We start from the raw sequence: 13544 nt of genomic DNA on the forward strand, positions 1-13544 counted from the left end.
AAAAGTTTTTTTTAGGAGTCGCGGCAGTAGAGGCGGCGCAACTATAACGTGAATAATCCCGCCCACTCTAAAGCGGTACTGAACTGCAGTGGAAACACAAACCGTGCCGTGCCGTACTGAGCCGTGCCGAGCCGAGTCGTACCACGCAGTGGAAAAGCGCCATTATTAGATACCAGAGGTGGGTGGTTGGTGTTGGTCTGTTGTTAGTTGCATGTTGAAATTCATTTCTAAATGCTCTTAGGTTAGTTTCATAGTAAAAAAAAAAAAAAACTACTTGCATAATTAAATGGACTTGTCGTATTGTGCTGAACGTTTCAAATTTAGTTTTCAACTGTGTGAAAACATTGCATGGCTGATTGCTTATAAGAATTATTTATCTCATTAAATTTAGGCTTAAAGAAAAAAAAAATACTACAGAGGTAATAAAAATAAACGTATTTAAATATATTCATAATGTTACGCAATTTTACTTTTCAAATCAAATTATAGTGTTTTTCTTTACAAGGTGAAAATACTGATGAAAATGTTTTTTGTTTTGTTTTTTGCAGTGTGCCCTTAATCCAATACTGACTTTTCATTCTTTAACATCTACCATAGAAGTAGCTTTTAGTATTGATCATTTCCTTTCACATTCGCAAGTGGGCAGCTGTTTTGATACTGAGGAAAGAAACGCCAATAAAGAAAGGTCAAACTGAAGTTCATACCTTATAAAACACGCACACACTAGCACAATGTAACTGTTGCTTTAGCAAAACATGTAATGTTGTAAATATCTGGTTTTAGAGGTTCAAAATGTGGCTACAACACGTAGAAATCCATAAGTTATGGGTTTAATATGGCACTTAAGCAACATGAAACTGTTGTTTTTCCTCTGGCTGTCATTGTAAGTATACAAGCGGTTTATTCAAGGGTGTCTGGCCTGAGCCTGAATGGTGGTTTGTTGTGAAAAAAAAAAGTTTAACTGTATCCCATCATGCCTTATCTTTCACTCATCCACTCACAAACTCATACAGTATATATTTTCTACTCACTTTCTAATACTGAATAAATAGCTTTGTGTCTTTGCTATTTGCTAGCCTGGGAACCATTTTGCTCATTGTCAGTTAGCAGTAAATCAGCCTCTGTGTAAGTGTTAATTATCTTTCACACACCTCTAAAGTAGTACCTCATTACACGGTAAAAATAAAACTATCAGACATTGCAGTCTTTGCTCTGACGTAAAGGGAAAACAATGGATAAATATCTTCAAGTCTCTTTATTGCTGTAAATCACACCAAAACAATAGTGTATCATGTTCTACTCTATATCCAAGCAAACACACTAGTGGTTGACAAACTATTATGTGCAAATTCTGTTAACAAGAGAGAGATTTAGTCAATATGGCACCCAGGCTAGCTTAGTATTGCATAATGATACTACTTAAAGCTATCACTTCAAACTACAGTATGAAACAGATAATCAGAGTTCAAGTTTTCCTACAGGAAGGCCTCGCATTTCCAACAACTACAAAAGCACTTTCTTTTCCTGACCTGCCCCCCAACTACAGCATGGCTCTAGGACAGTGGGTCAAGGTTTCATATGGCACTTGCATTGCTCTGCAGCTAACCGTTACAACCGACACTAGAAGAATAGTCTACGATAAAGCAAAGTCTTTAAGGTGACAATCAAGGGTCATATTTCGGATTCTTTGTGATATGACCTCTGATCGAAGTTCAGATTGGCTGAAAGGGTCTCTAGCTCAGTCCCCCTCTCACCCCTGTCCTCCTCTTGCTCCTCTTCATCCATACTAATGAAGGCTAACTCGTTCTCATAGCAGAAGTTGGCGGCGGACTCCAAGGACTTGTTCTCCTCCATGTCTTTGGCGCTGCAACGTGGCGTGGAGGGAACCTCATAGGTCTTATGAAAGTGCGAATAGTCCACCTTATACTGGTTGCGTTCCTCAAACACCACGGGCTCAAAGCGATGGCCCCATAAGATTTCGCTGGCCAGGTAGGAGCTGCGCACCTGAGCCGTCATCGCAGTCGCCTCGACCATCCCTTCCAGTATGACCACAATCTCAAAATCAGATGTCTCCAGGTCCTGCTTGCTGATTCCATACAGAGGACTCTCCTCGTTTATCTCGTGGAGGATGGTGAGAGGAGCAACCAAGAAGATGCGGTCGAGACCTTGGTCGTAACCCACATTGATGTCGATCTGATCGAGCGGTATGTACTCGCCCTCTTCTGTGATTCGGGGCTTAATAAGCTGCGCCCGCACGTGAGCCTCTACGATGTGACTTTTCCTCAAGTTCCCAACCCGCCACATGAGGCACAGCTTCCCGTCTCGCATTGCGATGACAGCATTGTGTGAGAACAGTATCGTTTCTGCTCGTTTCTTAGGTCGCGCCATTTTGGCCATGATGGCACCGATCATGAAAGAGTCAATGATGCAGCCCACGATGGACTGGAAGACAACCATGAACACCGCTAAGGGACACTCCTCGGTTACGCAGCGGAATCCATAGCCAATTGTTGTTTGCGTCTCAACTGAGAACAGAAACGCCGCAACAAAGCTGTTGACCTGCATGACACATGGTGTGAAGTCATCTTTAGTGGGCCGGTCTAAGTCACCGTGGACAAGAGCAATAAGCCAGAAGGCGAAACCAAACGCGAGCCAGGACAGGACAAATGCAAGGGAGAAAAGGACAAACATCCAGCGCCAACGAATGTCCACGCAGGTGGTGAAGATGTCAGCGAGGTAGCGCTGAGATTGCTCGTCCATGTGAGCGAAACTGACGTTGCACTGACCTGTCTTGTTTACGAAGCGGCTCCATGCCTTCCGGCGCGTCTGGATCTTGCCGTTACCAAAGCCATTGCCGAGGGCAGGCATGTTGCCGTGCCGGTACACGTCGTCCTCCGACGATGACACGATGTTGTAGCGGTGGGGCTTGCCCACACTCATGCCACTCTGCCCGACCAGAAACAATCCGTAAGTGAGAGAGAGTACCAAAGCAGCTCTGGATCAGTTTGCGTTGCCTGAAGATGAAGCAAAACATAAGATCAGTCATGCAGTCTTCATTGTATATTGTTTGTCATATGGTTATGCTCATATGGTTACAACTCCCTTGCAGAATCTTTTAAAAAAAGAAAAAATAAATGGTCACACTTTATTTAAATGTCCAATTCTAGCTATTAACAAACCATTAACTACGACTTTTGCCTCCATAAACTCCTAATATGCTGCTTATTAATAGTAAGGTAGTTGTTAAGTTTAGGTATTGAATAGGATGAGGGATGTAGAATATGGTCATGCAGAATATGTGCTTTATAAACAGCCAATATGTTAATAATAGGCATGCTAATAAGCAACTGGTTAACAGTGAGAATTGGTCCCTAAACTAAAATGTTACCAAATAAATAGGATAAAATCTTATCCCTCTTATTTGGTAGTGCCCTAAAAGGGTTGCATAACACATATTTAAGTAAATTCCACAGATAAAATGCATTTACAGAAATTAAAATGCTTAAAAAATGTTTAAAAGTTTCTTAATATTTTGTTTAATAACCTTTTATTAAAATTAATGTTTATTCAATACACACACATTTTATCGATCAAAAGTGACAGTAAAGTTATTTACAAAAGATTTCTGAAGGATCACGTGACACTGAAGACTGAAGTAATGGCTGATGAAAATTCAGCTTTGCTATCTAAAGAATAAATGACCATTTAAAATATATTAAAATAGGAAAGCTTTTTTAACTTGTAAAAATATTTCACAATAGTACTGTTTTTACAGTCATTTGATCAAATAAATGCAGCCTTAGTGAGCGTAAGAGACTTTACCAAAACTTTTTAAAAATCCACATTCTGCAAGGTGTATGTAAAATTTTGAGGACAACTAAGTAATTAAATAAAATGTAAAACTAAAAGCCAAGGGAGGTGGTTAGAGGTTTACTTTGGGAAGACGCAAAGCCTCCCTGGTAAAATCACTGTAACACAGGGCCTCAGATGGCTTAATGCTTTTAGACAATGGCAGTGTGATGAAAAATTGTAACAAATATCAGGATCTATTAATAATAATTAAAATAAACAACCACTTTAAAAAGTAATTTAGTTGATTGCTCTAACTGTAGATTGTTTATGGTATCCTAACATCTTGGCACATTAATATAAAACATGCGGTTACAGAAGTCTGTGTCTGCATTTTTTTATCTTTGACCCAATCAGAATTTAGAGTCCATATCATAAATATATTTCTAGTATTTAAACATTGAAAGTCAATAAAAGGGAAACCTAAGTGACGCAGGCCAAAATAGTCCCAAAATAAATCTTCTGAATTCTCACTGCAGCTAAAAACGTGTGTTACTCCATTGCGTGAGTGTGTGCAAAAGTGCTACTCTGTAAGTGTGAGCGAGGAAAGAGCAGACGTGCAGATCCGTCGTCTGTTTTTTTCACAGCAGATGTAGCTAATTAAACTCTGCACCTTTGCACAGTGCTGAAGTGCACACACCTCATAGCCCGAGAGGAGCTTGTACTGCGGGCCTAATTGTTATGGTTATCATGATTATCATTATCCGAATTTTCTCACTGCACTTTTTTTTGACAGCTCTGAGCCGGGAGCTGCCGGTGGGGTCCAGATTTAGGCGTCTAGCCAGTGCCAGTGTCAAGTGATCTGTCTTTCTATTAATAGATGCCTGTCTCAGTGCGCCTACTGCACGCACACACACACTTGCAAGAATCTGCGCTCCAAGACATACTGTACTGACAGAGAGACATCAAAACGCACAAACTTCACATGCACACACACACTCTCTCGCACACTGGGGGCTGGGTAGTGTCAGGTGCTGCTTTATTGGTGAGTGTAAATAGCTAAGAAGCTGCAGATTCAACGAGAGTGATAATGAGAAAAACATAATTTTCTTCATGCATACCCATGATTGCAGAAAAATGCAGCATAGTTCTACAATACTCTAAACCAGGGATTCTCAAACCTCTCCATGAAGTACCCCCAGCACTGCACGTTTTGTATGTTTCCCTATATGTGATACACCCACTTCAGGTCTTGCAGTCTCCACTAATGAGCTGATGAGTTGAATCAGGTGTGATAGATGAGGGAGACATACAAAATGTGCAGGGCTGGGGGTACTCCAGGACAGGTTTGAGAACCACTGCTCTAAACTAAAAGAATCACATGAAAAACTGGGATATAGAGGTTTCCATGGAAACCTGTCTGGTAGAAATTGTGTGTGTGTGTGTGTAGGTGTATGTGTTTGTTTGAGGGGTGACTGTTGGCTTCATGCGGTGGTATTTTAGTCATCATCCAGGTGGCCAATCACTCCAAATTGAGAGAAGAGAAGAGAGAGAGACAGTTGAGCACTTAATAAGTTTTTCCATGATAGCCATGAGAATACAAAGTAGATTTCCAGTGGAGGGGAGACAGTGGGGTCGGTATCTTCACTACGTCCTGATGTGATGTCAGCTAATTCCAATCTAAATGTCAGCAGATCCAATGACCACTTAGTGGTTCGATAGCAGCACTATGATGAGTAAAGATAAACTAATCCATGTTCTGTGATAGCTAAAGGTGAAAACTAACTAACTCTCAGTCCTCAATAGTTCTGCTATATTTAGCTCCTATTTTGTCAATTTTTCTTTTCTATTTGCTAATTTTAATGACACTTGAGTTTTCGAGACCCACTGAATTTCTTGAGATTTCCAGTAGCTCTGAAATGTAATGAAATTAAATTACATGTATAAAATTTCCAAATGTAATTTTAAATCTAAAATATATTAAAATTAAATTCTATCTATATCATATTTCTATTTTATCTTGTGTGTGTGTGTGTGTGTGTGTGTGTGTGTGTGTAGAATACACTTACCCAAGTCGTCTGCAGCATGTTTTAGAGATGTGGTTGTATTGGCACCCTGTGTTTATGGATAACATCACTTCTGCATCTATTTGACATACAATTATGAATAAAACATTTATTAATTTATAATATTTCATCTATTTGCTATTTATTTTATGCACTAAGCATTTTGCGCTAAAACAAAATTTTCTAAATTATCTCTGCTCTGAACCCTCAAATATGCACTGAACATTTTGCACTAAAATAATGCCGTAAATTGGGTTCCTTTGCACCAATAAAAATCTTAATTGTGAAAAGGTTTTGTACTTTGTTGCATTCAGAAAGAATTGTGGTTAAAGATGTTTTCTGATATACAGCAGATAATCTCGTTTATGGGCATCTGACGTAAATACCTGTGCCCTATGGCGGTGGTCGATGGAAACTTCATCTCAAGAGAACATTCTGTTTCCTTTTTGCTTTTCATGCACACTTAGAACCAAAAGGGACAGCTATCATTTTAATCCTCGAACGTAATTAACATATTCTACCCATCCCACAGCTCCTCCAGTCCTCAGTTTTGAGGAATTAAAGTGATGACAGATTGTAAGAACTTTGACAGTCAGTTGACAGACGTCAGATATTACTCCACCAAACATTTCCACAGCCCCTGAAGAGCTGCATCAGTATCCTTTAATAAACTTTATGAACTTCGACTCGTATCACCCTCGCCATATGCGCAGTGCTGAAATGGAGTTGCGTCTAGTGACTTTTTTGCCAGTCTGGTTTTCAAAAACCAGAACGTTTGCATGATTTGATTTGTTTTGGCATGCTATATCCATCCAAACAGGTGCCTGTGTGTTGAACGTACAGCCTTTACACAATCAGGAATTGGATTACGCTGACCGTATCTATATTTAGACTTCATTTGAATTTATATTTCCATTGAAATGCATGCATGCTTTTTCTCATAGAGCTTTAAAATCAAGGAAGAGCTCAATATGTGCAGACATTCCAGCATTCAGGGGACATTCGTCATTTTGGGAATGCTGTCTTGGGGGTGACAGTCCCCTCATTGATTTGATGACACACAGTGGAAAGTACAGAATATGCAATGATTATCACCATCACCTACTCATTATGACTCTATTCACGTGAGGCACATTAAAGGCACCAGAACGCTCGCAGACATCAAAAAACGCCTACAGGTTGCAGAAAATACCTGTAGACTGTCCATGTGAGTGAAACAGAGCTGACAGAAGCTGAAAGAATACATACACATTCTGCTTACCTTTTTTCTTCCCTTCGCGTGCATGGAAATATATAAGACAGAGATCTGAAGTTGAGCTAAAGCATGATTCCATTAAGTTCCTCACAGTTCCCCTACAGGAAAAATCACAGTTTTAAAGAAAAAAAGGGATCCTGACTGTCCAGCGAGGTCCTCATCTTTAGCGTCACATACACAGATGGAAACTCGCACACATGTACGCATGTATTCGAAGGAGGTTCTTATCTAAAGGCTGCAGATTATAAGCTAACAGCCTCAGGATGTTCCGTTAACGTTCTCTAGCGTTGATTCCGATGGTTCAGTAATCTTCCTTGGTCATCCCTGAGGGTCTGGCATGTCCAGTGATTCCCTAATGTTTCGGTGCGACACCTTGCCAATGATTCTCTCTTTGAATGTTTAAAACACTGCTCTCTCTCTCTCTCTCCTTTTTTCTCTCTCTCACCCTTGTCTGCTATCTGATCTTTGCTGCAGTTTTTCACACTCTCTCGCTCTCTCATTTGCTCCCTCTCTCTCTCTGAAGTTGGCATTTGCAGGGACCACGGTCTCACCGATGCTACCTCAAACACAGAGCTCTTGAAAAGCAGCCTGGTGTTCATGCTCAAACCCAAAATAAGGACATTTTACTGCCCTCTACGTTGGCTGAATACATTACAGTGACAAATGACAAAAAAAAATCCTTTGTGTTTGAGGGTTTTGTGTGGTTTCTGTTAGTTGGGAAAAGGGATTCGTGTGCACTGTTTTTCATAGTGTTTGTATAAGGTTAGTGTGTGTGTGTGTGTGAGAACATGCTCTCAGATGAATAATCGTTTTAAAGAGGCTAGCTCTTTGGTTTGGGTTGCACATGCAAGGATGGTGACAGAACCAGGACATTTGCCTCTACAAATAAATGCAAACGAACACACGAATACGCTCATCTGTCATGCCTAGTCACGCTGGCTAATTAATCCGACTCCTACCTGTGTGTATGTGGCTTTATAAGTGTCTATGTGAAAGATTCCGCCAACTACTGCCAGATAGATAGATATAGATAGATAGATAGATAGATAGACAGATAGACATACAGACAGACAGACAGATAGAGCCATGTGTTGACCTCTCATCGTAAACATTCTAAGGCTCTCTGGCTGTGATGTCAGCTTGGGTTGCAGTGGCTTGTCCTGATACTGTTTCATATTTTGCGTTGGTTACTATGTTTGGAACTGTTCTACAAGGACTGCTATTGATCTGTTATTGAGCTAGGAGTTGACTGAAGTTTACTGTAAACAACAAACCGTCCAAATGAACCTGTGTGGAGTAATGAATGAAATGTAAAGAAATTACTTTAAGGCATGCTTTACTATACTTTGCAATACAATATACAATGCTGTTCAAACATTTGTGGTTGATAAGATGTTTTTGGAAGAAGTTGCTAATGCTCACTAAGGCTGCATTTGTTTGATCGAAAACACAGGTAAAACTGTAATGTTGTGAAATATTATTACAATTTAAAAGAAGCATTTTATATTTTTTATATTTTTTTTTATTTGATTTATTCCTGTGATGGCAAATCTGAATTTTCAGCAGTTATTACTAAAGTCTTCAGTGTCACATGATCCTTCAGAAAACATTTTAATATGCTGATTTGCTGCTCAAGAAATAATTTCTTATTATTATCAATGTTGTTTGCTGCTTGATATTTTTGTGGAAACCATGATACACTACATTTTCAGGATTCTTTAATGAATAGAAAGTTTTAAGTTTAAAAAAAGAGCATTTATTATATATATTTTTTTTTAACATTACAAATGTCTTTACTGTTACTTTTGATCAATTAAATGCATCCTTGTTAAATAAAATTTCTTTCCATAAAAAATCCAAACATTTGAATGGTATAGTGTATGTCTTGAGAAATAAATTATTCCCAAAAATATTGCAACTAATTTAAATAAAAAATATATATATTAGGAATATTATTTGTGAAGAACAATTATTTTAGATTTGACTGTGCTTTAACCAGCCTGTGTTCTGTGACATCATACTATTTTTTACATGCTGCCTAATTGTGTACCATTATTAGCATAGCACCTCCTAATTATTCCTGTACATTTAATTGAATACTGATAATTATAACGAAGTTAAAGGGGTCATCGGATGCTACATGCACATTTACAAGTTGTTTGAACTGAAATGTGTGTTGGCAGTGTGTGTACACAACCACCCTATAATGATAAAAATCCACCCAGTGTTTTTTTTAATCTGGTTAAATGTTTTCCCAGACTTTTCATTAAGACCCTAAAGAATCATATCAATTTGTGAGGAATATCCAGGCTGGTTTTTTTCAATACAATGAAAAAGAATGAGGGCTGGAGATATCACACTCTAAACAGCATCATAAAAGTACACAGAAAAAGGTTGTAAAACAAACATTGGAGTATGTTTTACAGTAAAACATTATTTCACACTTTCTACTTCAAACATTTTTTTAAATTAAAGGTTTACTTTCCATTTATTTGGGATTTTTTGTGAAATTTACTAGCAATCTCTATTAAAATTGTCGTTTACATTGTATTATAGTCTAAAATAATAACTTCGTGTGAGGAACAAACCAAAATTTAAGTAATTAAAATGTACACAACTTTAAATAGCCCTCAATGGAGAAACACACTTTCTGCATGCAGAATGTAGTTAATAAGCCATCTTAGCTCTTTATAAATTATGAATGCTCATTTATCTCCACATCAGAGCACAAGCCAAAATGGTCAATGTGTGAACACTATGCATTAAAGCACACCTATTGAGACTAATTCAGCCATTCCATAATTGCTCATTTATTCTGCACAAAGCTATGAAGACTCCAGGGTGTCAAGTGCATGTAATTTTGTTGTAATATTTATTAGGAAATATGTCTGCATGTTGGCCCTGAGGCAGAGGAACAGATGTCTGTTGTGGAAATTCAAGGGTCCATATGGACTAGAGTTTAATTATTACTGTAGAGACACACACATAAATTCGATCATGTCAATGTGTCCTTTTTTATCAATGAAATAACAGTGTGAATGTTTTCCCACTGTGAAGATAATCTTGGCCCTCTGCAGATGTGAAAGAAGTTTCACTTTTATATGTTGTCCTCCTTATGCTCTGTGCAACTAAACACTGACAGTTTATTAATCGAAGTGACTGCGTGTGTGTGTGTCCCTTTTTCTAACTTTATGCCATATGGAGCATGAAAATAAGATGAGTGGAAAATAGGCTGATTGAAAGAGATATGAGCAAAAGCGAGTGTCTACATAGTTGTGGGTTCAGTGAAATGGTACTTTTGACCTCCCTCAAAAAAAGCTGTTGACCAATCATACCTTAACAACTGTTGCCATCTGCTTTATTAGTCCAGCTTTTGTTCTTTTATAATATAAGTCTACACTTTAGAAAAAAAACGGTAAAAAAATGTCAATGGGGCGGTAACCTTTCAAAAGGTAGGCTACTAATACTGTATGTACAACTTAGTACTTTTGAAGTATAATGTACCTTTAAGGTATTAATAATATGTACCATTTAAGGGAAAATAAGGTACAAAGACTAATATTTTAGCTTTTGCGCCATAGACAACCACTCTTTTTCTGAAAATATATGGAGTATAGTTTAAAAACAATAACCATTTGCATAAACATTGTTGCATAGTATTTTTTCCCATTTCAGGATTTTTAAATAAATCATGAAATGCTTTGTATTAAACTATGTGTGTATCATTTACGTATCATTACCAAATTAAAATGTAACATCACACCTACATTTTCTCAAAGGTAAATTGTTAATCAAGCCCTAAATTATGTTAATTAATTTACATATTAATTCAGGTCACTTGCATGAATGTTACTGCTATTAAATGAGGCTTTAAATAACCATTTGCTTCAATTTTGATTCACAGCCACCTCCACTGTTAATCATATTACTGTGTAATCTACCAATTTCTTTAAAGAATAATGGCAGATAAAGATGCTTTGCCAATGTCATGCTTCATTCCAGCCCACATAAGAATATCTATTCAATTTTTTTCCCACTTCTTGAGCAAATTTTTTTGCTCTTGTAGACATTTAGATTTAATTCCTATGGGAATGTAAAGCTTGGCTGAACTAGCAAGAGTAACTAAGGAAGCAAAGCTTAGAGGGTCAGTTGAAGGAGCTGTTTGCCTTTTCGCAGGAGCTTGTGTGATTTTACTGTGTATTTGTTACAAACAAATGCAACACACATGTTGACGCCATACAGACGCACATGGGACAATATTTATCATGTTTGGAATTTAGGCCACAGACTCTCTTATGTGTTGCCACTTACACAAATTTTTGTTTGCTGTGTGTTTCGTCACTGTAGCCCTGTTTGAGAAGTTCTCACACATTTCTTTTTAAAGATAAATGGAGTACAGTAGGTATGCATCACACAGGGAATGATACCAAATTTAAAGAGCACACAGACCCATTTATACAATGTGAATTTGATAAATATCACACACACACAGAGAGAGAGAGAGAGAGAGAGAGAGATAGAGAGAGAGAGAGTGGTGCACTGAGCGTGATCTACTTAGAGTAGAGAAGTGTGTGAGTGTGTGACCTCAAATATGCTGTGCTGTTTCTCCACCTTCCTGTAAACTAGTTTCACACCTTGTTTGCCATTCATCTTTCTCTCCATCTTTCTGACAGACCTGCATTCATCCTGCTTAATCGGAAGTAAAAAATGACACCTGCAGGAATAACAACCGAAAATGTGCAACATAAACGCAAAACACTAAGTGCAACAAAGTCTCTAACTGTATCTGTTTCTGTCTCTGTGCTACTGTTTTAAAACACGTACAGTATACAGTGCTGTTAAAGTTTGGGGTTGTGAGATTTTGTAATGTTTTTGAAATAAGTCTCTTATGCTCACCAAGGCTGCATTTTTTTAAATCATTTTTTATATCAATTCAAAATAACTTTTCTAATTTCATATTTAAAAATGGAATTTATTCCTGTGATGGCAGAATTTTCAAGTCATTACCCCAGTCTTCAGTGTCACATGATCCTTCAGAAATCATTCTAATATGCTGTTATTTGGACCTTAAGAAACATTTCTTCTTATTATAAATGTTAAAAAAACAGTTGTGCTGCTTAATATTTTTGTGCAAACTATGATACATTTTTTCAGGACTCTTTGATGAATAGGTAAAAAAAAACAGCATTTTAGAAACCTTTTGTAACATCCCTAGTAAAAAAGTAATACATTTAAAATACATTTATTTCATACTAAGTATAGTTCAAATCTATTAACATATTTACTGACATATCGCTCAAGACTTCCTGATATAAAAAATTATAATTAAACTTTATTTGGAGTACTACTTGTGCGCAATGCTCATTTCTTAATATTAAGCCTAAAATGTGTTTTAATGTCACTACTGATGAGGATTGTATGATCTTTGAATATCGAGATATTTTAAGTGTACCTGAAGTATACTTGCAATAGTTCCACTTTAGCACAGTCAAATATACATCAGTATATCTAGATGGACTTCAGCGCTACTTCCACACAACTAAAGTGCATTTCCAATCCAATTTAGCAGACCTAGAAGTATAGCAGTTTAGTATACCAAATGTACAATTGCAGGGTATTTTTATTAAGCACATAAATATGTGAATGTATTTGTAGTATACTTAGCATGAAATAAATGTATTTCAAATACATTGTAGTATATTTATTTTTTTATAAATGTCTACATAAATCAGTAATTTTGTCAGACAGTTTTGATCATATTAATGCATGCTTGCTGAATAAAATGTCTTTAAAAGAAAGAAAGTCTAGTATGATTGGAATATGACTGATTCCAAATTACATTACAAAAATTGTAGTTAGTAACATAATCCACTACATTACACATTATAGGTAATATAATCAGACTACTTTTTGATTACTTTTAGATTACTTCTGACCTAACTCGTTTATCACAGGAGATTATTTTACTATGTTGATATAAAAATACAAACAGCAAGAAAATATATTCCATTTGTTGTTATTAACAACATGAAGTGCAATTAAACATTATATTGCATCAAGGTTTCCCAAATTGGGGTTCATAAAGGGGGGTTGTGAGTTTAATGAAAAGCTAAAAATAAATCAAATCATAAAAATGAAATAAAAATTAATGTGTTCATTAGTAGTTGATGAAATGTTGAAAATCTGAAATGATTTTTGTAAATCCAGTGGTGAAATGCTGTGTCGCCACCTGACTAATGGCTGATCTCTGTGTGAATGCCCACAAAACTGGAAGACTTTCTAGCAGTAGGCTATTTTAGAAAGGTGAAAAAGAGAGAGAAAGAGATTTTCTGAAAATTATGAATTTATTGCTATTGTGTGAGTATGTAATCAATAAAAAAGTAACAGGAGTCTGATACGAGTATTTTAAAATGTAATTTAATCTAATTACAAGT

At 36.9% G+C, this 13544-nt stretch overlaps 1 protein-coding gene across 1 annotated transcript; it reads right to left on the reverse strand.

Moving 5' to 3' along the window:
* Positions 1 to 556: 556 nt before the first annotated feature.
* Positions 557 to 7662, reverse strand: LOC107690312 (ATP-sensitive inward rectifier potassium channel 12-like). The gene is made up of 2 exons (XM_016488615.1): positions 7117 to 7662; positions 557 to 3014 (listed from the first exon to the last, which is right to left on the reverse strand). The coding sequence occupies exon 2, from the start codon at positions 2938 to 2940 to the stop codon at positions 1672 to 1674; it is 1269 nt and encodes a 422-aa protein (XP_016344101.1). The 5' UTR covers positions 2941 to 3014; positions 7117 to 7662; the 3' UTR covers positions 557 to 1671.
* Positions 7663 to 13544: the final 5882 nt, after the last annotated feature.

This window comes from Sinocyclocheilus anshuiensis, unplaced genomic scaffold (genome assembly GCF_001515605.1).
Source record: "Sinocyclocheilus anshuiensis isolate Anshui unplaced genomic scaffold, SAMN03320099.WGS_v1.1 scaffold461, whole genome shotgun sequence".
In the NCBI taxonomy this organism is placed as follows: domain Eukaryota; kingdom Metazoa; phylum Chordata; class Actinopteri; order Cypriniformes; family Cyprinidae; genus Sinocyclocheilus; species Sinocyclocheilus anshuiensis.